Source organism: Chelonus insularis, unplaced genomic scaffold, assembly GCF_013357705.1.
Source record: "Chelonus insularis isolate UGA/USDA-ARS -01 unplaced genomic scaffold, ASM1335770v1 contig_146_pilon, whole genome shotgun sequence".
NCBI classification, from domain to species: domain Eukaryota; kingdom Metazoa; phylum Arthropoda; class Insecta; order Hymenoptera; family Braconidae; genus Chelonus; species Chelonus insularis.
The window spans coordinates 486661-509094 of record NW_023276387.1 but is presented as its reverse complement, the minus strand read 5'-3'; the positions used below and the strand labels follow the sequence as shown (position 1 = coordinate 509094).

The 22434-nt window shown below is 29.6% G+C and overlaps 9 protein-coding genes across 27 annotated transcripts in view; 4 read left to right on the top strand and 5 right to left on the bottom strand.

Moving 5' to 3' along the window:
• Nucleotides 1–49: 49 nt before the first annotated feature.
• On the top strand, nt 50–2566 carry LOC118075156 (acid phosphatase type 7). 2 transcript variants are annotated; one of them, XM_035096854.1, is made up of 8 exons: nt 50–276; nt 433–577; nt 679–873; nt 1073–1397; nt 1468–1650; nt 1721–1940; nt 2016–2210; nt 2272–2566. In XM_035096854.1, exons 2-8 carry the CDS (start codon nt 481–483, stop codon nt 2353–2355), a joined length of 1299 nt encoding a protein of 432 aa, XP_034952745.1. In that variant the 5' UTR covers nt 50–276; nt 433–480; the 3' UTR covers nt 2356–2566. The 2 variants fall into 2 exon arrangements, with proteins under 2 accessions (XP_034952745.1, XP_034952744.1); XM_035096853.1 differs by having other exon boundaries at nt 51–236.
• Nucleotides 2567–2688: 122 nt separating this feature from the next.
• POLDIP2 (DNA polymerase delta interacting protein 2) lies at nt 2689–5264 on the bottom strand. 2 transcript variants are annotated; one of them, XR_004691278.1, is made up of 7 exons: nt 4832–5264; nt 4574–4729; nt 4412–4508; nt 4003–4344; nt 3736–3941; nt 3337–3643; nt 2689–3238 (listed from the first exon to the last, which is right to left on the bottom strand). XR_004691278.1 is itself a non-coding variant. In XM_035096855.1 (6 exons), exons 1-6 carry the CDS (start codon nt 4924–4926, stop codon nt 3532–3534), a joined length of 1008 nt encoding a protein of 335 aa, XP_034952746.1. In that variant the 5' UTR covers nt 4927–5264; the 3' UTR covers nt 3284–3531. The 2 variants fall into 2 exon arrangements, 1 of the variants encoding a protein (XP_034952746.1); XM_035096855.1 differs by lacking the exon at nt 2689–3238 and having other exon boundaries at nt 3284–3643.
• Nucleotides 5265–5290: 26 nt separating this feature from the next.
• On the top strand, nt 5291–8306 carry LOC118075155 (nicalin). The gene is made up of 5 exons (XM_035096852.1): nt 5291–5737; nt 6042–6229; nt 6296–6640; nt 6729–6938; nt 7122–8306. Exons 1-5 carry the CDS (start codon nt 5563–5565, stop codon nt 7887–7889), a joined length of 1686 nt encoding a protein of 561 aa, XP_034952743.1. The 5' UTR covers nt 5291–5562; the 3' UTR covers nt 7890–8306.
• Nucleotides 8307–8558: 252 nt separating this feature from the next.
• On the bottom strand, nt 8559–10756 carry LOC118063678 (caspase-8). Of its 3 annotated transcripts, none has more exons than XM_035077780.1 (6): nt 10604–10756; nt 9797–10396; nt 9512–9729; nt 9261–9471; nt 8934–9194; nt 8559–8853 (listed from the first exon to the last, which is right to left on the bottom strand). In XM_035077780.1, the coding sequence occupies exons 2-6, from the start codon at nt 10347–10349 to the stop codon at nt 8651–8653; spliced, it is 1446 nt and encodes a 481-aa protein (XP_034933671.1). In that variant the 5' UTR covers nt 10350–10396; nt 10604–10756; the 3' UTR covers nt 8559–8650. The 3 variants fall into 3 exon arrangements, with proteins under 3 accessions (XP_034933671.1, XP_034933673.1, XP_034933672.1); XM_035077782.1 differs by having other exon boundaries at nt 9261–9450; nt 10604–10755; XM_035077781.1 differs by lacking the exon at nt 10604–10756 and adding an exon at nt 10478–10524.
• A 51-nt stretch (nt 10757–10807) lies between these two features.
• Nucleotides 10808–13218, top strand: LOC118063679 (bleomycin hydrolase). Its single transcript, XM_035077783.1, has 4 exons — nt 10808–10973; nt 11558–11868; nt 11933–12760; nt 12835–13218. Exons 1-4 carry the CDS (start codon nt 10964–10966, stop codon nt 13048–13050), a joined length of 1365 nt encoding a protein of 454 aa, XP_034933674.1. The 5' UTR covers nt 10808–10963; the 3' UTR covers nt 13051–13218.
• A 142-nt stretch (nt 13219–13360) lies between these two features.
• Nucleotides 13361–14628, bottom strand: LOC118063673 (uncharacterized protein F58A4.6). Its single transcript, XM_035077775.1, has 3 exons — nt 13973–14628; nt 13777–13891; nt 13361–13688 (listed from the first exon to the last, which is right to left on the bottom strand). The coding sequence occupies exons 1-3, from the start codon at nt 14350–14352 to the stop codon at nt 13419–13421; spliced, it is 765 nt and encodes a 254-aa protein (XP_034933666.1). The 5' UTR covers nt 14353–14628; the 3' UTR covers nt 13361–13418.
• A 103-nt stretch (nt 14629–14731) lies between these two features.
• Nucleotides 14732–15738, bottom strand: APC10 (anaphase-promoting complex subunit 10). Of its 3 annotated transcripts, none has more exons than XM_035077874.1 (3): nt 15530–15738; nt 15157–15412; nt 14732–15083 (listed from the first exon to the last, which is right to left on the bottom strand). In XM_035077874.1, exons 1-3 carry the CDS (start codon nt 15540–15542, stop codon nt 14792–14794), a joined length of 561 nt encoding a protein of 186 aa, XP_034933765.1. In that variant the 5' UTR covers nt 15543–15738; the 3' UTR covers nt 14732–14791. The 3 variants fall into 3 exon arrangements, with proteins under 3 accessions (XP_034933765.1, XP_034933766.1, XP_034933767.1); XM_035077875.1 differs by having other exon boundaries at nt 15157–15388; XM_035077876.1 differs by having other exon boundaries at nt 15157–15379.
• On the top strand, nt 15683–17292 carry LOC118063734 (dnaJ homolog subfamily C member 17). Its single transcript, XM_035077873.1, has 5 exons — nt 15683–15881; nt 15991–16119; nt 16194–16559; nt 16653–16803; nt 16881–17292. The coding sequence occupies exons 1-5, from the start codon at nt 15807–15809 to the stop codon at nt 17264–17266; spliced, it is 1107 nt and encodes a 368-aa protein (XP_034933764.1). The 5' UTR covers nt 15683–15806; the 3' UTR covers nt 17267–17292.
• Nucleotides 17293–20435: 3143 nt separating this feature from the next.
• The window catches only part of tou (toutatis), a 40852-nt gene continuing 38853 nt past the window's right edge, over nt 20436–22434 (bottom strand). For 7 of the 13 annotated variants that reach the window (XM_035077859.1, XM_035077858.1, XM_035077866.1 and 4 more), the window contains 2 exons: nt 21662–21949; nt 20437–21121 (listed from right to left, as the gene is read on the bottom strand). In XM_035077859.1, the coding sequence (XP_034933750.1) occupies nt 20941–21121; nt 21662–21949 (469 nt within the window). In that variant the 3' untranslated portion in view covers nt 20437–20940. Of the gene's footprint in view, nt 21122–21661; nt 21950–22434 lie in introns of all 13 variants that reach the window. The other 6 variants (XM_035077869.1, XM_035077870.1, XM_035077871.1 and 3 more) reach the window with 2 other exon arrangements.

Sequence of the window (22434 nt, the reverse complement as noted above, 5' to 3'; positions counted from 1 at the left end):
ATATCACGTGTCGATACATCAATTTTCTAGCTTGATGATCGTTGCTATTTCAACAAAAAACAAAATAACCTTGAATTTATGTTATATTTGATTGGTCAACAAAGAGTTTTTACATTCCTTGATAACGATTCGTATTTTAGTATGTTCTGACTACTGTCAGTAGCTCAGATATTGTGGTGAATCATTGTAGCAATCAGGTTATCATCAATCATCACAACATTGCATTGTTCTGCATCGTAAGAAAATGAGCTATAACTATTGTTGACATAAATATTAGTTAGTAAATCCTTTTGTTCGACTCATCAACAACATAATTCATTTTCAAAATATGTTTCCTTATACTTGTGATAGTATATTAACAATAAACTTTCTTCTATCTCTAGCATATTCATCAAGAAATTACCAAGAATTTATAAATTCTTTTTGTTACAGGATTGCCGTTTATTAAAAACTGTTTAATAAAATTACTAAAGGTCAATAATGCTTGCTATTATCTTCTTCACACTAGTCTTCTACCTTTGCTCCAATGCTCAAGTGATAGAGCATCAACCTGAAGCTGTTCATCTAGCATTTGGAGGTAAGAACACTACAAGGAAGATTTTATTTTTTTTTAGCATCATAAATAACATCTATTCTCTTGGTTATTTTCATAAATTAATTGTTAATTTAATTTTTTAGAAAGCACTCATGATATTGTGGTAACTTGGAGCACAGTAGACGACCCTGGAGAATCGATAGTGGAATACGGAATCAGAGGTTTGATTTTAAAAGCCAAAGGAACTCGAACGAAATTTATTGATGGTGGAAATGAGAAGAGACATCAATACATTCATCGAGTGTATTTAAAAGATCTTACTCCAGGTCAAAAGTATGGTAAATATATCTTTAGTTAAATTTGAAAAGAAAAAAATATTGAAGCCTCTTCATTAACATCGCTAAATAATAAACAAAACTATCAAACTGCTTGTCATAGCATTCGAGAAGCATTAATTACTGTAATAAATATTCATAAATAACTAACAAACAAGATAATGGAGTAAGCAAGTTCATTTCCATATCATTAATGTTTCAGTTTATCATTGTGGAAGTAGGCATGGGTGGTCTAATCTCTTCTACGTGACTATTCCTCCGGAGTCAGAGACCTGGAAGCCTCAAATCGTTATTTTCGGTGATATGGGCAACGAGAATGCTCAAAGTTTGGCTAGACTTCAGGAAGAGGCGCAGAAAGGGCTCTATGATGCTGCTATCCATGTTGGAGATTTTGCTTATGATATGAATACTGATAATGCACGAGTGGGAGATCAATTCATGCGGCAGATTGAATCCATTGCTGCTTATTTACCCTACATGACAGTTCCAGGAAATCATGAAGAAAAATATAATTTCAGTAATTACAGGTACTTTATTACTCTTCTGAAAAAAATTAATTAACGAAAGTTAGATCACTAAAGTATCTTTTTATTTTAGAGCAAGATTTTCTATGCCAGGAAACTCAGAGGGATTATGGTACAGCTTTAATATGGGACCTGTTCACTTCATAGCTATTGAAACTGAAGCTTATTACTTCATGAATTATGGCATGAAACAATTGATCAAGCAATACGATTGGCTCGAAGCTGATTTAGAGGAAGCTAATAAGCCTGAGAATAGGTATGATTCGATTTAATAATAATTTACTGTAGCTTTTAATCATTAAAATTTGATTACTATTCTCTTTTAGAGCTAAAAGACCTTGGATTGTTACGTACGGACACCGACCAATGTATTGTAGTAATAAAAACGCCGACGACTGCACAAATCATGAATCGTTAGTAAGAGTTGGTCTGCCCTTCTTTAACTGGTTCGGGTTAGAGGACTTATTTTACAAGTTCAAAGTAGATGTGGAGATATGGGCCCATGAGCACAGTTATGAGCGAATGTGGCCAATGTATGATTTCAAGGTAAATAATAATTACAACTAAAATATTAAATTAAATCAATTATTTTGAATGATAATAATTAAATTAATATTACAGGTCTATAATGGTAGTTATGAAAAGCCTTATGAAAATTATAGAGCACCTATACACATAGTAACTGGATCAGCTGGTTGCAAAGAAGGTAGAGAACAGTTTATACCAGATCGACCAAGTTGGTCGGCTTACCGAAACTCTGATTATGGCTACACTCGTATGAAAGTCTTCAATAAGACCCATTTATACATAGAACAAGTAAGATATATATTTTTTTTCATCGGAAATGTGTTTAATAAATATTTAAAATCATTTTCAGGTCTCTGATGACAAGAAAGGCGCAATTTTGGATGAGATTTGGTTGATAAAAGATGATATTTGGCCGAAGTATGCTGAAATTTAAGAGAAACAAATAAGCAATCAAATAAATTATTTCAAGAATTAATTAAGTAATCGAAAAAACAATTATGAATAATTAGTGGGCTTCGAAGAGTAAAGAATTCGATTATTTAATTAACTTCTTTTAATGGATCTTCACATATCTTTCAATGGATTTGATGTCGATAAAAACCCAGTGATAATAATAATTATATAATTGCATAATAATAAGCATGGTAATAATAATGATAATGATTATACAAATTTATTTATGATCAAAATAAATGTAGTTATTTTATAAAATATTATCAAAACTTTAGAGAAGAAATGATTGATTGTAAATGAGTGCAACGCCTCTGGACTATGTATCTCTTCAATTTGTAAATTGGTAACATACAGACCAGTCCTTCTAGAGTCAACCATATTGATCTCGTATTTTCTGCTGACTATCCAAAAGATCCACAATGTGCTCGTTATAGATTTCAAGAAAGCTTGCTTCAATTTTATACTCCCATCTTAGGAGCTCAAATTCTTTCATTTGGACGAAGATATGTCGGACAGTTCTAGGTATCATACCTTCCAACTCAGGATCATCACAACCTTCCATCGTATATGTACGTTTTACCAGAACCAGTTTGACCGTAGGCAAAGTCACAAACATTGTCACCTTCCAAGGCTGATTGAACAAGTAGAGACAACTCTTCAAAAATATCTGCTTGGGTAGCAGTTAGTGGAAAAACTTTATCAAAGAAGAATTCTCGTTTATTGCCACGTGCTTTACCACTGCAACTCACTGAATTCAATTGGCTGGAACCAATTGTTATTATTATTTTGTGCTTTTTCGGATGGCTCAGTTTGTGATATCTTATTGTCTTCCTCAGTATTATTTTATGCTACTAAGAATTATCCTACAATCCAAGTGAATATATTTACACAATTAAAGTAGCAGTAAATCCACTAGAAATTTTTTATTAATGTTTGTACAATAAACAATGCGATTACTTACATAGGATTCACTAAATTACTGAATGATATTAATTTACAAAAGCTCTACATGACTTAATCGATATTGCATATATACACTTGAATAATAACTGAATCATCAGAAAAACTATCTTTTTCTAATGCAAGTTCATTTCTCCATGTCAACATATATATTCTCGTCGTCGTTATCTTAGAATATCCGAAGCGATAACTAGGGTCAGTTTTCGGTGTCGGTTGCTGAAGATTCACCTACTTTTGATTCCAAAGAAAATGGAGGTATGCGACAATCGAATGTATAACCATCCTCACGTTCCATCCTGAATGTACCCCTGGGAGGTAGCAGATTATTTAAAGAGTTCATAAAGTGCATTGAGTACTAATATATTAAGTATTAAAGTAACATAAAATCTTGTCCATTTACCACATGTGTCCACTTGGTGCTTGGAGACTAACATGACTACTATACTGAAAAGCTGGTAAAGTTTTTGACAATACTGGCTCTTGACCAACAACTCCACGTCCCCGGACTGTCTCTAGTGTTCCAGACAGACTGAATATTCTCCAATGTCGTTCACGTAATTGAACACTAAGGTCACCTAAATTTTCTAGTCTAATACAGTAACGCCACTGGAAAAATAGTCAAGCAATAAAGTGTTAAACAGACTCGTAAATTAGTATAGTTATTTACCCAATAAACTGATGTAGTTTGAGTCTCCCTGCATCCCATGTAGAACGGAATCACTGTCACACGAATATTTTCCGTTGTTTCTTTGTGAACATCTGACAACTCTAGCCAAGGATGGTTTTTTTCTTGCCAAGCTCGGAGGGTCTCTTGAGCTACAAAAGGTGGATCTCTACTGGGATTGAATGTCAGAAATTTGTCAAATAGTTCATGCTGCAAAGCAGATTTGTCGTTTGTTGAATATGGAAGGATGTCTTCGTGTGCTACGTAATCAAGACCAGGTATTGCATACAGGCTTCGACTACTTTCATTATTTCCTAGGAAGGTAACGGCTTCTGTTTGTGCTCTCTGTAAAGTCGAGTGATATAATATTTATTAAATATTACTATTAAGAAGCAAGCAGTATTTGACTTACAATAAAAGGACAATCACGTTGATCAATCAACACCTGATAGAATGTATGTGTCTTTCCTTTAACTTCTTTTCCAACACTGGTGAAGTTTTCTTCATGGCTAAGATTAATTTATTTTATTTAGATTAAACATAAAAATGATAATGAATTAATACTGACACTTACCCGTTTCTTTTATTCGGTAAATCACGGTCGAAAACTCTCGCGAGCCAAGGAAACAAAATAACCCCTCGATAGCCAAAAACTCGATGCAATATCAACTGTCCTGTTTCATATTTTCCTTGGAGCTTTGGTTTCTCTAATTTCCCTACTTCTGCTAGTCTGAAGCAACAAGAGAATGATCAAACCTAAGTGAATTGAACTGAATATATTTGTTTATTTCTAAAATTAAATACGTTTGAAGACGTTGTAACAACGTAATACCTTATGTATTTTGCATTTTGAATGTTTAATAATTGATTTGTTAATTTCAACAAATATTTATCACTACAACCTCGGAATATTTGCATAAAATTCATACTCAATAATTTATGAGTGTCAGTTTGTTATAATTATTCTTTAAAAAAACAGCGACTGAAATAGTGTTATATAGATATTTCACATGATCAAATAATTACAACTGTCAATCTCTACTAACTTTCTATAGATATTTAGATAAACAGAAATTGTTGAAAGTGATAATATTTCAATACATAAATTTATTTTCTTTTTTTATAAAGCAAAAACGCCGATATGCAATTCGTAAAATTATTATTTTAGGTTAGAACAGCAGAATTTAAAAGTATAGTTGAACCAAGAGAAGAGTACTCGCGATTTGATAAGACAGTATGTGGCGGTAAGGGAGTTTTGAGTTGTGCTCAGTCGTCGCCAGGCGGCATGACGAGTCTAATCCTGAGGCTAAAGATGGAAGCCGGAATTCTCAATAATAATCATAAAGATTTTCTATAGTCTTCAAGTTTTTTACTTTTCACATCTGAAAAATGATGAATAAATTTAATTAAAATAATCACAAATTTAACGAACAAATTAACCGTAAAACCATATAAAATATTAATGATCAACAATACAATTGTGCCGATGATAACAGCAGTAGTGAAATAGTGAAATCTAAGTCATAATTTAGTTAATCTCGTGTGTGTGATAGACAAAGAAAAATGTGGTTAGAACAATGTGATAGTTTTGCTGAACTGTGTCGTAGTTATTTGCCATATTATTTATTAATTATTTTGCCAATATTTATCGTTGTTTCGCCTGTTAACCCCGTCACCGCTTCACACGAGTTACCAGTTTATCGTATGCATCAGTATGATTTACATGGCATTGCTCATGGTAATTGAAACATGAATGAAAATGAAATTATCGATGAATCGTTTATGAAACATGAAACAATATACATTCATGTGATTCATAGGCCATCCATAAGCCAAAAAATAATTAGTTAGGAGTTGAGGGATCTTTTCGTGTAATTATTTTTTTGAAATCTCTCATAGATGGATGGATGGATGGCCCATGGATCAATGTATTAAAAATTAATTGTATCGAATTTATTTATTTATTTATATTTAAATGAAGATCAAATTTATTTTATATGAAGTAACATTTTTTTTTTATAATTATTTAAAATAATTCACAGGTTGCAGAAGTGCTTCAATTTTACTAGAAGCAAGAGCATTAAGTAATTGGCGTACGTCAAGACATTGCATTATTACACGTCTCACGGATCTCACTTCTGATTTGTTCTACTCAATTAAGGGCAAGGCTGGTGCTCTAATTGTCATGTTGCCAAAAAATATGCATAATTTAACTGCTGATGAAGAAGATGTAAGCACTTATTATTTCCAAAAAATAGTTATCTAGAGTGCTGACGATTGTTTTCTTTTTTTTTAGCAAATTATCTCTACAGAAATATCGATGATGACAAGTGGTGAAATCTCCATTCCAGTCTATTTTTCTACCTGGGATCAAAACCTCGAAGCAATAATCAATGACTTGGAAGTCGGATTCTCTGGAGATGACAAAGGCGAAAAGACTTCTGGAGCTGCCGAGCTGCAGTCTGTGATTAGCGCTATTTCAGCGAGTGGTTACCAAGTGATTGTAGGAACAGGGCAGCCTAACCCAAGGAGTGATGCCAAAGTAGCAACGTTGTATGGGAAATTAGTTGGATATGGCGCAGAGGAAAAATTACCAACCATTGCATTGGTTGCTCATTACGACAGCAGCAGTGTAGCAACAGTACTGTATCAATGTTATTTAAAAAATACATGATATTAATTTTTTTTAAAGATGTGAAGTCAACATGAAATTTTTTTTTATTATCTAGGAGTTATCTTCTGGCGCAGAAAGCAACGCCTCAGGCGTATCGATGCTTTTAGAACTCGCCCGGATTTTTTCTGCTCTGTATTCCATGCCTAAGTCTCGTCCTCAGTACAATATCATATTCGTACTCAGTGGTGGTGGCAAGTTGAATTACTTTGGCAGTAAAAAATGGCTCGAGGATCAATTTGATGGAACAGAAAGTTCAATGATTCAGGTAAATATCAATTATAATTTCATTGATCGTATTTGTGATGACGCTGATATTTTTCATTAGTTAACTTTTCTCAATCGTGATAAAAAGCTTGGGTTGAAAGGAATAAATTGATAAAAAAATACTAACATAAATAAACTGTATTTATCAACACTATACAAAGACATAAAATAACTTTTTTTATAGTATGCTTCTTACGTTATCTGTTTGGAAGCCGTATCAGCGTCTGATAACCTACATCTTCACGTATCGAAGCCACCAAAGGAGAACTCTTTTGGTTATCAGCTTTACAGAGAACTTTTCTCAGTGGCAGAATCAATGAATAGTGGTGTTAAAGTAGAAGGTATTCATAAGAAAATAAATTTAGCGGAAGAACTTTTGGCTTGGGAACATGAACGATATAGCATTAGAAGGCTGCCAGCAACAACATTATCGAGCTTAAAGAGTCATGAAGATGCTCGGAGGAATTCTCTTCTTGATCTTATGGATAATAATCAGATTAACAGGCTCCATTTACATACACAAATCGTTGCTGAAGCTTTAGCAAGACGTTTATACAACGTCAATTCAACTGAAATACTCTCATCTACGATTGAAATATCAAAAACATCTTTAGAAATGTGGATGAAATACTTAACGTCTCAACCAAGAGCCGTCCCTCTTTTAGCTGATAAACAAAATCCTTTAATTAGTTCCCTTCAGGAAGCCATGACGCGTTATTTATCTGATGTCAAGGTTTCTTATTATGCTGCTGATAAACGTGATCCCGAATTTGTTTTTTACGATATTACAAAAATTGTTATGAATGTTTATAGTGTTAAACCCGCTATTTTTGACTTGTTTCTTACAGTTGCTATTATTTTGTACTTAGCCGCGGTTTATTTTGCAGTTCTAAAATTCCCTAGTGTTTATTCCCTTCTGACCCGGATGACAGTAAAGAACAAAGCGGCATAATTTTATTTTTATTTAGTGATGTATCAGTTTGAAAGGAGGCACAAAACTGCCAAAGGTCTGATTTTTTGAAATTAGAATCATTTTTTTTTTTCTACGAATTTTTTATCAAATTTAATCAGCTTCCATTTGAGTAAAATATATTTAAAATTGCCAATATCGTGTTTAGTTTAATATAGTGATCAATTATTTTCATTGAACTATCATTTTTGAATATCGGAAAAGTGATTAAATAATGAAAGTGAAATTAATAAACAAATAAAATGAATGATTTAGTGGTGAATAATTGCATGAGTAAAAACTATCGATGAATTTGAAGGACTGATTTGTAAAATGGCTTCCGTATTTTCGAAATTATTCCTGAAAGGATCAATATCATTCGGTTAGTAATAAAAAAAAAAAAAAATAAACAAATCTATATATATATATATATGAAGGAAAATGAATATTAAAATAGTGATTAAATGAAATGGAAGAGTTAAAAATATTCTATAAGTAATGATGAATTTTTTGAATTGTTTTTGTGGGATAATAGAGTTGAAGCAATAATTAATTGAAAATAAATAATTTATTTAAAAACAATCAACATTTTTTTATTCGCTTAGAATATTTATAAAAATTTATAAAAAGTACATAAAGTAGCTTTTTTTATCTTAATTATCATCATGGAAAATAAGTAAAAATCTCTCTGTCATTAACTTCTTTTCTATAAAAATACTCTTATTAAAGTTTATGATTTAAATTCAACAATAGTCCAATATTAATTAAAAATCTTTGAATGGAGGAAAACAGAACTTTTTTGTCAATCGATCAGTCGCTTCTGGCAACTGAGCACAATTATTATCAGATAATTTCCCTCTTCTCTTCTGCACTCGTTTAATAACTTCCCTTTTCCAATCCTCAATAGAAATAATGCTTTTTTTGTTTTCTTTCAAGACATTACACAAGTCTGTTATAAACCATGAGCCTAAATAATTAATAAAAAAAAGGAGTTACTTAGGTATTAAAAATATTTTATTTAATAAAGAATAATAATTCTGCAAGTACCTTCTTCCTTATGACGATAAGACACATGATCTTTGATCGTAGAAGAGAAACAATAATACTCTTTATAAAAAGCTAAATTATAGTTATACGATACCCCATCAGTTGTTAAATGATTATCAGTATCCGTATGAACACCATAAGTGTCGCCTTGACAAGCTTGAATGATCAAGAGTTTTAGAGTATTTTTCATTTCCTTAGTGCACATTATTTTATCAATATCATCAATTAAAATAGTTGCATTATCAATAGTCACTATTTTCCCTGCAATTATTATATTAATTAAACGATTTAATATCATTTTTGATCATCAAAAAGTCGTTTACAAACCGAGAAGACCATGACTTAGGATGCAAACAGCAAAACAATCATAAACATCATTCTTTGAGGCAAAATCTTTAATTTTTGTAATAATTTGTTCTGCCTCTAAATCCTTAAAACGATGGACTTCAAAATTTAATCCATGAAACGTATGAACTAAATTCTCTTCATCCTTTTCACTTCCTTTTCTATTTTCATACTGGAAACAAATCAAACTCTTCTAGAATCAATGTAGTTATTAATAACTCCTTCAAATTTACCTCAGTATCAAATAAACGAAAATCCATTTCATTAATGATTAAACACAATCCTTTCTTAATAATTACGTGCTGCTCAAGATTATTTTTACTATCAGTACTTTCAATCTTTATTTGTTTAAATAGCTTAGAACAATACCAGTCTATATCACAGTAATATATCTTTTCATAATGCCCCAACGATTTCAAACATTTTAAAAGTTGCCTCATATCACCTTCGTCTGAAATTAAATCAACAAAAGGTCTTTAAATAATAAGTCGATAATTTTAGTTAATTGACAAACTTACTTGGTTTGATTGTGATGTATCCCACTGAAATCCAATATAAAGCATGGAGTTCAAGTATTTCCACATTCTTCAGCCTCTCATCTTTTTCAATGTTTTTATAAATTGCATTCAATAACAACGCTTGGTCTTTAACACCAAGAGACTCAAAGCATTTATATAAAATCTTAGCTCCAACATTAATCTTAGACACTATTCGTGATGAAAAAGGATAATGAATTAGTTCCAAATCCTTCATTAATAGTCCTAGACTAGTGATGATTTTTTGATTATTAATTATACACAATGCTTCAATAAACTTATCTTTCCAGTTGGAAATTTTTTTAAGGTGCTGAATAATTATGTCACTGTGGCCATTCTGGAGATAAATGGCCATAAGGTCATTAAAGCAATAAAAGTCGTCTAACATGAGGAATAGGATAGAAAATTTTTCTTCAATATCTAATTCATGCTCTATCAGTCGAAGAATTTTTTTGTTTAACTCTTCCGGGGACGAAGTTTGATTAGATATGGGTAGGAGCTTTGATGGTACTGCATCAGTTGCTAATTGAGCCATTGCGGAGAAGTATTGTTCAAATGTTCAAGTATTGTTGCAAATTTGTTCTGAAATCAATGAAGAATAAATCAAAACTTGTTTATTATAAGTGAATACAGCTAATAATAAAATAACAATTGTGTATTAACAGTAATTGTTGATTGTTTTTCAATAATGAAATAATCATCATTCTTTTGTTATGATTTCTGAAAATAATGAATTGTTTTAGTGAAAGATAATTAGTAAAGCTGTAGAAATTTTAGTTTTAAATTTACCTGGAAAAATAATTTTTATGTACGAGAAATGTTAAACATTATTGTTTAAAAGAAATGGAATAAAAATATTTGTGCATACGTTCATTACACAACTGTCAGCACAACTAAGTGATTGGATAAAGTAGATCCTACGTGTCTTTTAACTAAACTGAAATTCCTAACATATCGATGCTCCAAACTATACTTTGCTTTTAGTATTCATATAAAAATGTATGAAAACACGAACAAGCTGGAGTAAAGCTGAAACTGGTAAAAATATATCATATTATATATTCTGCAAAATATCTTAATCGTGAAGATTTTGATAATTTTATTATTTAAATTTATCTAAATCCAGTTTCTGCTATCAATTTTGGCAACATGGCAGCCCGTAAGTATTTTTTGGCTTTATTAAAAACAGAATCTATTAAAATTATCAAACATTTTTAATATTTTGCATCCCAAACAAAAAAAAAATTATTTTTATTTCAATAAAAATTAATCAAACTAATTAATGAATAATTCTGTAAGATACTTGTTTAAGTAAATAATTAGATTACTTAAATGTTTTAGTAATTATTTTTTAATATGACGTATTGATAGGCAATATTTTTTCTTATCATTGACACGTCATCTTGATAGAATCGTTTAAAAATAATAATCATTTAATTTAAAAAACTATTTATTTTTAATTGTAGTAAACTTTATTGATAGCAAAATGTAATTTTAAAGTGAAATCTATTTCAAATGAATTCATTGTTGTCATGCCATTTATTTTTTTGAATACATTGATTATTTACATGATTTTATAAAGGAGCTCCAAAATTTGTCGATATACAAACGCCACCGAACAAGATGGCGACGTTTTTATTTGGCAACTATTAGCCCTCTGTCATTCATCAACATCATCAATGATAATAATTTAATCTGATGGATTTAATAATTAATTGAATGAACTAATTTTCCATTAAATAGCTGGGGAATTGACTCCTGAAATTCTGAGCGATTTTCGCAAGAAATTTCACCAAGAAGAGAAAAATTTACTAGCTCAAAACGTGTGTACCAAGAATGATCCACTGGAATGCTGCATGTCTAGATCGAATTTTGAAGAAACAAATCATGTATTCCAATATAAAGTCATGGAAGCAAAGCCGATGACAAATCAAAAGAATTCTGGAAGATGTTGGATTTTTGCAACATTGAATGTCATCAGGATTCCATTTATTAAACATTTTAACTTGGAAGAGTTTGAGTTCAGTCAGCCTTATTTATTTTTCTGGGATAAGGTAATGTTTAATTTTATATTTAACTGTTGAATGAATTAAATTGAGTAATGATTTATTATTACAGATTGAACGTTGCAATTATTTTCTTCATAATATCGTTAAAACAGCCAAGCAAGGAGAAAAAGTAGAAGACCGATTGGTATCATTCCTCCTCCATGACCCCACCTGTGATGGCGGCCAATGGGATATGATTTGCAATCTAATAAACCGATATGGTTTAGTTCCAAAGGCATGTTTCCCAGAGTCCTGGACCACCGAATCAACCTCTCGAATGAATTCACTTCTCACCAGCAAGTTGAGGGAATTTTCAAGAGAATTAAGAAGCCTTGTTGATGATGGAGCGTCTAATGAAGCCATTGAGAAGAGAATAATTGAGCAGATGACTGTAGTCTACCGAATCGTTGGTATCTGTGTAGGAATTCCATCAGAAACAATCACTTGGGAGTACTATGATAAAGCGAAAAATCACAAAAGCATCGGACCAATCACTGGATTAGATTTCTACAAAAATCATGTAAAGCCATACTTCAATGTTGATGATAAGGTTTGTTTGGTGACTGATCCAAGACCTACACATCCATTTGGACATCTCTACACTGTTGATTGTCTGGGCAATGTTGTTGGTGGACGACAAACCCTTTACAATAATCAACCAGCTGAAGTGTTGCTTGAACTCACTGCTAAAAGCATACACCAGCAAGAAGCTGTTTGGTTTGGGTGTGAAGTCGTTAAACGATTTGCTTCAAAACCTGGATTTTTCAGCCTCAAAGCACATGATATTATGTCGATGTTTGGAGTTGATGCTCAACTAGGACTCTCCAAAGCAGATAGATTGATCTATGGAGAGTCTTCTATGACTCATGCTATGGTTTTCACTGGAGTTTCTTTGGATGTAAGGAATTAAGTAACTTTTTAAAGTAATATTGATGACTTAGCATTGGTTAAATTGGCATTTTTTTCGTTTAGAACAAAGGAAAGGTCACAAAACTTCGTGTGGAAAATTCCTGGGGTGAAGAACGTGGAGATAAAGGATACAACGTGATGACTGCAGAATGGTTTAACGAGTTTGTGTTTGAAATAGTTGTAGATAAGAAATTTGTACCACCTGAAGTACTTGCAGTATTTGAACAAGAGCCAAGAGTTCTTCCTGCTTGGGATCCAATGGGAACTTTGGCTCAATAATCATTTAATTGATGGAAATTTATAATAACATACAATATTATGGTATTTTACTACTCAATTATAAATTTTAGATTTTAGTTTTATGAATAATTGATAATTATCTTATCAAGCATTGAAATAATATCGATATAATATCAAAATAATACATAATAAATTTTTTTACAATAATTTTTATTTGTTCCTTATTTTTTTAAATAAGTATTTTTTATTTGTCAAAACTAATAAAAAAATTCAGGGTTCTTTTTGTTATCAATAACGATCGATGTTTTTGTATAAATAATTTTATTCAAAACCTATTATATTATTTAGAAATTGAACAAATGTATTTTTAAATAATCTATTTACAATAATTGTTCATCAATACAAAATTATTTTTTATTTTTTTTCTTCTTTTTTTCTAGATAGTAACTGTATTTGAACTTTGCCCAAACTCCCTGGCACATCCTCTTAAGCTGTTTATCTTCGTTTAATTTTGCGAATTCATATATTCTTGGGATTTCAGTTCTAGGTAATTTTAATTTATTCTGTTGAATCAAACTCAGGCATGCATACAATCGGCAACGAGCTATGAGTAGTGGGTCATTTAAACGTAATGCTAGCTTAAATTGATGCATAGAAATCTTTCCAGCTACTTTAGCCTGTAGAAAATAAATTAAAAATATAAATTAATGAATTTATTTATGCAAACCAAGGAGAACATAAACCTGTATAATTATGCAGTCTTACACAAGAATCAAATTGTTCCCCCATTGCTGAAAATGCACCACCAAGAGTTGACAACCAAGACATGGCATAATTTAATTCTCTTCTTTCCAATGCCAACACTGTGATAATTCTATTCCTTCAAAGATATTTAATTAATTTTCTTAACTAATAATTAGGTATTTATGCAAATTATCAATCTAAATAATAATTTTATTACCATTTATAATCTAAGAATTGTTTCTTAGGCATTATCAGGTTGATGAAAATCACAAAAGCATCAGAATCTCGACCAACATCATTCTCCATTCGACTTAATATCAAATATTTCAATAACTTAATAGCAGATTGACGATAAACATCTGATGTTTTCAATAAAAATACATAAGCTGAAGCTAAGTATCCATTAAATCCTCGTTTATTTATAAAAACTGGAGTGATTTTGAGTTTAAACTTCTTATTAATGTCTACTTGATCTTTATTTCCATTATCAATCATCTTATATTTATTTATTGTTTTAAAATCTGCTACGTACTCATGATTGACTATTAAATCATCATAAATTGATTTACGATGATGTATAACTAATCTAATATCCATTTCAATTAGATATGATAATATTTATTATTAATTTTAACACAAAAAATTCTGTCAATTCTTTTGGAGCATTGATTAATGTCAGTTATAAAAAACACTTAATTAATCCATACAATTACGTAATTATTTTGTTTATGAATATTCTCATAAGTACATCAGTTAAAATTGTTTGTTTAAACAAAACTTTGTTGATTGTTTATTGATAAAACGTACCAAGAACTTGAAAACTTATCATCTAACCTAAGAGTTGATTTAAACAGTTCAGACTGTTGCGACCTCTCTCAAATTCTCAACTCAAAACACATCCTAAATCTTCATGGAATTATTTATTGAATAAAAAAATATTAAACTAAACAATATATCAGTGAAATAATTTATTTTATAGAAAATATATAAAATTTATTTTCAAGTAATCCTAGAGAACATCACATAGTTTATGAACTTATCTAATAGTAGCATAACGTTGAAATTCATTGGTCAAAAAATTTCCAGGCAGATGAAGCGTTGGAGGACCTAGAATGTCTTGGGCAGGACTGTGTACTTTAATTTGTCTCATATGAGTATCTCGACCATTTTGATGATTACTTATCACTGCAATTTGTATCATGAAGGTTCTCACAGGACGTTCGTTAATGTCTTTAATAGGAATCACCACCCATCCACTTGGTTCATTTAAATCCATAACTTCTATTTCTTGGAGATCATTGAAATTCGTTCCTGATCTTATACTTATGCTTTAAATAAAAACAAAACACATAGCAGCATAAACAATTTTAATAATTCAGATATTGAGCTAGTAATAATTACCGACTAGGTGTGTAGCTTTCGTCTAATTTATAATCAGTGTATATACAAATGTCTCTGATGGTTGTCTTCCTTCTAAACTGGATGTTAACGAGGTGAGGAAGTTGACCATCAGATTGCCAATAAGTTTCTGTTATGTTGTCTCGTAGCTGATCAACACCGAATCCAGGTTTGCAGCTTGATAAACTCCAAATTGCATGATTTCCAACCTCACGAACTCGACCTACTAATTCTTCTATTACAGGATCAATTTCTCCAGCTTAGAATAATTATTACAGATTAAATTCAATAGAATAGAGGTAGAAGGATGATAGACAAGATAAAAGAATAAATATGAATGATAACACATCCTGGATGATGGAAATAATTATGATACCTTTAGTTTGCATATTTTATGCATTTACAAATATCCTTGATTAATAATGAAGGTTAAAAAGTTGTAACAATTGACTAAAAAATAAACGTTGAGATGAAATTAATCCGAAGAGAAATGTTTATGTTTCCACTCCAAAATAAATGTTCATGTCACATGTTGAAAGTTTCCACTATGCGGCGTTACTTGTCATACCGTATTGGTAGACGATAGTAAACACAACGTTACAGCAAGAGTTCAATTTTTCTTATTATTGACGTGAAATTAAATAAAAATAACAATGGACGATGATATTATGATGAATTTAGACTTATATGAGTTAATTGGTACAGTATCAACAGCTTCAGTCAAAGAGGTATTTATTTTGTAATATTTTATCTTTGTTTATAGATTTCTAACCTTCAAAATATCTGTCAGAAACATTTTTATTCTCAACAATAATATTTAATAATCAATGTTTTCAGATTGAAACTGCTTATCGTAAGAAAGCACTATCCTGTCATCCTGATAAAAATCCAGATAACCCTAGAGCAGCTGATCTTTTTCGTGAATTGAAACGAGCCCTAGAAATATTGACTGATGAATCTTCAAGGGTATGTATAAAAAGTTACATTTTTACTCTAACAACTTCATCATTCTTTATTATTTTAGTGCTATCACTTTTTAGGCAGCCTATGATAAAGTTCTAAATGGTCGCCTACAAGCTAAAGTTAGAAAAGCACAGCTAGATTCCAAACGACGAAAATTGATAGAAGATTTAGAAGCACGAGAAGCAGCCTCCACAAAATGTAGTGATGAACAGAAACTGGAAGCTGAAATCAAGAAACTCAAAAGGGAGGGAGCTAGACTAGTTGAAGAAGAAGCAGAAATAGCTAGAGAAAAGTTTAAAAAAATTTATGAACAAATTAACAAAAATCAAAGTCAGAGAAGTGGGCCAAATGATACCATGGTTCATATCAAGTGGAAAGCAGCAAAAGATGACCTAGAAAATGGTGGATATAATTATGATAATCTCTACCGAATTTTATCCAAGGTATGTTCATTAGTTTTATCCTGCAGCATGTAGAGATTAATTTTAAAAATTAGAACTCGTTATTTTATCTTGAACAATTGTATTTTTCTCTAGCATGGACCTATTGAAGATCTAGTAATGTCAAAGAAAAAAGGCCGAGCAATGGTGAATTACAGAAACGTATCAGATGCTATTTCAGCATGTAAAATTGAAAGAGGATTATATAAGAACCCTTTAACCTTACAAAGTTTACGGCAGAATGATTGTAAGTAATAAGTATTAATCAACAAAAATAACATTCAAACATATCACAAGTTTTAAATATTTAAATTTCTATTATAGCTACTAAGACATTTCCAAGTTCTTCATCAGTTCCTAAAGTATATACAAATAAATTAGAGGAGATGGAAAATTTAGTATTTAGTAACATCAAAAAAGAAGAAGAAAGAAGAAAATTAGCAGATCAACAGATGAAGAATAGTAGCGCAAATGGATCTTATTCAAGCCAGTGTTCAACCAAGAATTTATTTCCATCAGCAAATTCACAAAACAAAGCAGAAAAATCATTTCCAAGTTTTTCATCAGCTCCTAATATGAATGCGAGTCAATTCACCAATGTAGGAAGTAGGTTTTCTAATGATTTGAAAAGAGAAGAGGAAAGGAGAAAACTAATAGAACAGATGATAAAAGAAGATAATGAAGATGAGCTAAAACAAGAGAAAAGTTGATAATGAGCAATCGAAAAATATTGTATAGCTTTATGATTATATTTATATTTAAAAATAAAGATTAAGTATTTTAATTTCATAAAATCTGGCCTCTTTGTATATTTAGATATCCTTTTATTTTGTTATATTATCTTTCTAATTTCTCTCTTATCAATAGACAAGGGTATGATGCATCAACTTTCTTTTATTCACTTCTAGGAACCAGATACTAATAAAATCGCATATGTAACACTAGCTGTTGCACAGGTACCTGTAATATACACATACACACACAATCAACACGTGCAAGGTGTTTGCATTTTCCGCATACGGCAAACTACCGGCATTAAAATGATGGCGTTGGTATTTACTTACCGAAAAAAGCAGATTTTTTTAGTTAAACATATGAATTTAAATTTAATCAGTATCGAAAAGCAAAATTTTAATTGTTTATATGTAAAAAATATAATTTTCTAATAATTGTGACGATTAGGTTAAATATTTCCTACAGCGCATTTTACTGCGCAGGAGTGGGGTTACAATATCAGTGGGATTTCAATTTCAGCAGCTCAGTTTGACTCCGACTGCCGAACAGAGTAGACGCTTAGATGTGTACTTTATTAAAATTAATTAATTATTAGATAATGATGATAGTATGACGTATATTATTAATAATGAAGTAATCAGAAATATGTTAAAGTGTTTTTTATGCAACGTAATAGTATTAATATCGTGAAAAGTGTATTTTGGAGTTAAAATATTTTTGTGTATTATAAAGTGAATTCCAGGGAATTTATTTATTCATTATGTGTAATGAGTGATATTTAATCATTTTTTAGGCTTATAAAGTGTTGTTATGGTGTTTAGAGTGAATTAAAAGTGAAAAGAAATTTTTTTATTCCGACGCTCCAGTTTTTCCAAAATGGCGGATTACCGGCGTTTTTGGCGCGTCTTTTTATTGAGGGCTTATTGTAAGTGTTCTATTATTATTTTTGTTTATTTCAGTATTATATTATGACTTTATTCACTGATCTTTAAGTTAAAACAAATACAGGAGCTTTTTATGATTTATTTTCGGCTAATTTTACCATACAGTTTATTTATGTATTTAACTGCGCAGTAGAACAGCGTCTATTTAACCATAGATAATATTTTTTCTTCAAATGGATTAGCAGATTTATTAGAAGATAGGGTCAACAGTTTAACAATAAACAATAATTAATTTTTAGCCTATTGTTTAATTAATTGGGTTGTAAAAAAATATCTAACAAAGAAAAGAAATAAGAAATATTGTCTTTATAGATATTATTAATATTTATATTGTTTACACGCTTCGTTTACATTTTAATAATTATTTACTGTACATTAATTAATTCATTAAGTTTATTTAATCATCGTCGTGAGTCTAAAACTAAATCGTAAGCTCACATTTATATACTATAGACAGATACTTCTTTATTTTATGTTAACTATATGATCTCTTTAATCTTATCGTTGCTAGGTTTTTTTTTTCAATTTAATTTCATCATCTCTTTCATTTTATTCTTATTTGCTGATAGTTACTCTTTCATCAAATGATTAGAATTATTTTGTTTAGTTAATTCTTTGCTGGTATAGATTTTCGGCTTTAACAACTAAAAACTCGTATAAAAAGCGTCTTTAACTTTTACTAATATTTAGAAGATTTTTTTTTCCATTTTCAATACAATTATTATTATTGTTCCTATTTTTACTCTTTTAAGTTGAACAGTAATTTACAAAATTATTTCAATTTATTTACATTTTTATTTAAATTATTCAGGTGAAGTTTATTTATTTTCAAGCCTTTTACTCAATATATAAACTTTTATTTACAAATTTTTTTTATTAATTAATTCATGTATCAAGATGTTTCAATAAATACGATTTAATTTGCTTTTTATTGGAAACAAAAATTGATTAATGAATATACATTGAGAAAAAGAATGAATTTATTCCTTCACGAATTACAATACTCCATCATATTATAATTTATAAATTCATTTGTTGTTATATCAGTTTTATTCTAATCATCTTATATAAAGCACCCTGCAAACGACCTGCTTGCCCTGATATTTATTTAAAATCAATATTTATACATATATATCCTTCATTTATTGTTACGCATATTAATTTAATTACTCCACAATTTATACGCTTCCGAAATTGTTTATTATTGTTTATAATATCACGTCTATCTGCGTTATTGATCAATTATTAATCGTTACTAATAATTTATATCAATATAATATTTCAATAATTGCGTATGAATATATTTTGCAACTATATATTTTATAAATTATATCCATTAATCATAATTAATATACAGATTTTTATTTTGTCTTTAAATCAACTAATTTTCCGCTAATTTTTTTTTTATAATTTAATACTTTTATACAAATAAACAATTGTTTGTTTTATTTTTTTATCGCATTCAAACAGAAATTATTTTTATTTCGCTAATAAAATTAATATCATTCACGTTTTTTTTTTTAAACATTTGGCGCAAATTCGGTCATTGTTGGACTTAATTAATAAACTATGAACACATTCATAAAATATTATCAGTCAGTAGTTTATTTAATGTTTATGTCGCTCTTCGAAGGTATTTTTTTTATTAATAAAAATGGACAAACATTATAGACGGAGAAGCATTTTATTAATAAAATGAAACGAAATAATAATTAAAAATTTCGAGAATGTAATCTTGATTATTAGAATTTATTACCAAGATAAAATTATAAATTATTAGAACTATTGAATTTTTGAGATCATAAAAATTAAATAATTCATCAAAAGTAATTTATTCGTTCGTAACTTAAAAGCATAAAATAATTACGTTTATTATCAATAAAATAATGATTATAATAATTACTCAGACATACTCAATACTGAAATTTTAGATTTTTTTTTAGTTCTGGAATACAATTTGAATACAATAAAAAATTAATTTAAAATGAAAAAGGAATGACATAATAAAATTGTCTGTAAAATTATTTAAATAATTTCTTAAATGGTAATTAATATTAAATTACAATGTATATCAAATCAATCGATAAAATGAGTTGAATTAATCGATACGTATCTTATTGAACATTAATAATTATTGTTCACGCTATTCAAAATCATTATTATTAACATACTCATTTAATTATCATATTTACATTATAACTCGAAATTTATGTAAAATATTTACCAATTATTTTGTTTCATAGTTTAATTTAAATTAATATATTTATTTAAACAAAGGCTTACAAATAATTCATATTTTGTTCTATAAGTACAAACACCATTTTTCATGTTTTAATGAATGATTATTTCATTATTATACAATACAGATTGTTTTTATGATCTACTCAGTGATCATTTGGCATTTTATTTTTCATTCCAGCAAATTTCGTCATATGATTATTACACTCTCAGTCCATTTACATGTTGTAGCCACTAAAACGTGGCTTTGTTTAACAGAAATTTGTAAAATTTTTACATTGGAAAAATGAATTCTTTCAGACGTATTGTTTATTTATTTTCTAGTCAAACATATCCCTATTGTTGGTTTGTTTTTTGCTTGAATTGTATTTTAGTTGATTTATTTTTTCTTGATGATGATGGATGATAATTAATTAATAATAAAAATGCGCAAAACTGTTACAAGTATTGCGCGATCGCCCCGTTCCTCAGCTGTGCGTTTGTGGATGTGATGGTGGCGGTGCACCTGTGATCTCCATCCATCTTGTCTCAAAGAATGTACGCATTCCATGGCCTGCTTTTCCTACTGGACTATCATCCTCGTTGAAGACTTCACAATTAATAAACATTTGTCTAACGTCTGCGCAAAATTCGTCACGCGATTTGTATCTAAAATTTTTTTTGCTAAATTAATTATGGAAATTGGCAATATTGTTGTTTTGCGGTGTTATTGTTATTATTATCTTCTACTTTTCATCACCTTTTATTTTATCACCCTAAAAATACAAAGCCTTTAATTTAATTTAAAACTTAGCTGAAATATTTAATAATTTTTCTTTTCTAATCATTCTCATGTTATTTATTAAATTATTGAGTAAATGAAGCTTTGATGCAATAATTAAATTAAATACAAACATTAATATTTTTCTTAAATGACTTATTATTAACAAAATTTGCTTATTCTAATCACAAAGTATTCTAATATTAATTTTAAAGCACAAATTAATTTTGAATTTATTGTTTATTGTTATTTATTATAAGATAAATATTTTTTTAAACAATCAGTAGATATTAATTAAAAATAAAATAAATGTGTTTAACATGAATGGTAAATAAGACAAAATAAGATATTATTTAAATGAATAAAAAGGTGATGAAAAGCATATAATTAATAATGTTAATCGCGAATGGAATTTAGTATAAACTTACATAGTGTCTTGTAGTTTTTTCTTAATAGTACTTAAGTCCATTGGAGTTTTGATGATTTTTTTATAAGTGGGAAATTGTTTGGTGTTGACAGGCAGTAAAAATGGCCAAGCCTCATCCTGTTGCTCCAATTGTTCTAGTAATAATTTGCAAGGTGCAAGCTCACGTTGTTGCTTCTTAGTTAGATTCCTGTTGTTACCGGTGTCCTTACGTGGTGAAGGAGTTGGCGTTGGTGGTTCCGATGAACTGACATCCTCTACGTGCGTGTTTGATGCCGTTGAAGGCGTTGGACTACGGCGCAAAACAATACAGACAACAGTTATTGCACAAGTCTTGCGCTTGGCAAGGAATGTACCGGCTTTTATAAAAGCTCTGAGACCCTCGTCCACTTTTATACCCAATTTTATTACCCTAAACGCCATTAACTATTTCCACAGTACATTATAATATATTTTTTTTATTCATTTCGTATAAAAAAAAAATAAATAAATAAGTGAGTCATTAATTGATAAAATGGTTTTCTTTTTCTCGATTAATGACTCAAAATAGAAAAGAATAAATCAAAAATAAATATTAAAAAAAGACAATTTTATAAAAAACATTAAATAATAAGTTTAAATAATTTTCAGATCATCAATAAGTGATTAACAAGTTAAGAGATTCATTTTGTTTATTCGTTAACTGGCGACTTTTGAGCATCTTGTGGAATGTAGCGCTTGAATCATTAAATATTTTCTGTTGTTGAAGTAAATAAACACTTTTTCTCGATGGCCATC

Excerpts from the sequence above, each read along its gene's own strand:
- LOC118075156 (XM_035096854.1), top strand. The coding sequence starts at position 481 with ATGCTTGCTATTATCTTCTTCACACTAGTCTTCTACCTTTGCTCCAAT. Across the intron at positions 1,941-2,015 it reads GGCCAATGTATGATTTCAAG|GTCTATAATGGTAGTTATGA; the intron begins GTAAATAATAAT and ends TTAATATTACAG. Across the intron at positions 2,211-2,271 it reads CCCATTTATACATAGAACAA|GTCTCTGATGACAAGAAAGG; the intron begins GTAAGATATATA and ends AATCATTTTCAG.
- POLDIP2 (XM_035096855.1), bottom strand. The coding sequence starts at position 4,926 with ATGAATTTTATGCAAATATTCCGAGGTTGTAGTGATAAATATTTGTTG. Across the intron at positions 4,345-4,411 it reads AACGTGATTGTCCTTTTATT|AGAGCACAAACAGAAGCCGT; the intron begins GTAAGTCAAATA and ends TCGACTTTACAG. Across the intron at positions 3,942-4,002 it reads AAACTACATCAGTTTATTGG|TGGCGTTACTGTATTAGACT; the intron begins GTAAATAACTAT and ends CTATTTTTCCAG.
- LOC118075155 (XM_035096852.1), top strand. The coding sequence starts at position 5,563 with ATGTGGTTAGAACAATGTGATAGTTTTGCTGAACTGTGTCGTAGTTAT. Across the intron at positions 5,738-6,041 it reads TTTACATGGCATTGCTCATG|GTTGCAGAAGTGCTTCAATT; the intron begins GTAATTGAAACA and ends AATAATTCACAG. Across the intron at positions 6,939-7,121 it reads CAGAAAGTTCAATGATTCAG|TATGCTTCTTACGTTATCTG; the intron begins GTAAATATCAAT and ends CTTTTTTTATAG.
- LOC118063678 (XM_035077780.1), bottom strand. The coding sequence starts at position 10,349 with ATGGCTCAATTAGCAACTGATGCAGTACCATCAAAGCTCCTACCCATA. Across the intron at positions 9,730-9,796 it reads ATACATCACAATCAAACCAA|ACGAAGGTGATATGAGGCAA; the intron begins GTAAGTTTGTCA and ends ATTTAATTTCAG. Across the intron at positions 8,854-8,933 it reads TTATCGTCATAAGGAAGAAG|GCTCATGGTTTATAACAGAC; the intron begins GTACTTGCAGAA and ends TTAATTATTTAG.
- LOC118063679 (XM_035077783.1), top strand. Across the intron at positions 11,869-11,932 it reads ATTTATTTTTCTGGGATAAG|ATTGAACGTTGCAATTATTT; the intron begins GTAATGTTTAAT and ends TTATTATTACAG. Across the intron at positions 12,761-12,834 it reads TCACTGGAGTTTCTTTGGAT|AACAAAGGAAAGGTCACAAA; the intron begins GTAAGGAATTAA and ends TTTTTCGTTTAG.
- LOC118063673 (XM_035077775.1), bottom strand. The coding sequence starts at position 14,352 with ATGGATATTAGATTAGTTATACATCATCGTAAATCAATTTATGATGAT. Across the intron at positions 13,892-13,972 it reads CAATTCTTAGATTATAAATG|GAATAGAATTATCACAGTGT; the intron begins GTAATAAAATTA and ends ATATCTTTGAAG. Across the intron at positions 13,689-13,776 it reads GGGAACAATTTGATTCTTGT|GCTAAAGTAGCTGGAAAGAT; the intron begins GTAAGACTGCAT and ends TATTTTCTACAG.
- APC10 (XM_035077874.1), bottom strand. Across the intron at positions 15,084-15,156 it reads GAAAGCTACACACCTAGTCG|CATAAGTATAAGATCAGGAA; the intron begins GTAATTATTACT and ends TTTTATTTAAAG.
- LOC118063734 (XM_035077873.1), top strand. The coding sequence starts at position 15,807 with ATGGACGATGATATTATGATGAATTTAGACTTATATGAGTTAATTGGT. Across the intron at positions 16,560-16,652 it reads TCTACCGAATTTTATCCAAG|CATGGACCTATTGAAGATCT; the intron begins GTATGTTCATTA and ends ATTTTTCTCTAG. Across the intron at positions 16,804-16,880 it reads AAGTTTACGGCAGAATGATT|CTACTAAGACATTTCCAAGT; the intron begins GTAAGTAATAAG and ends TTTCTATTATAG.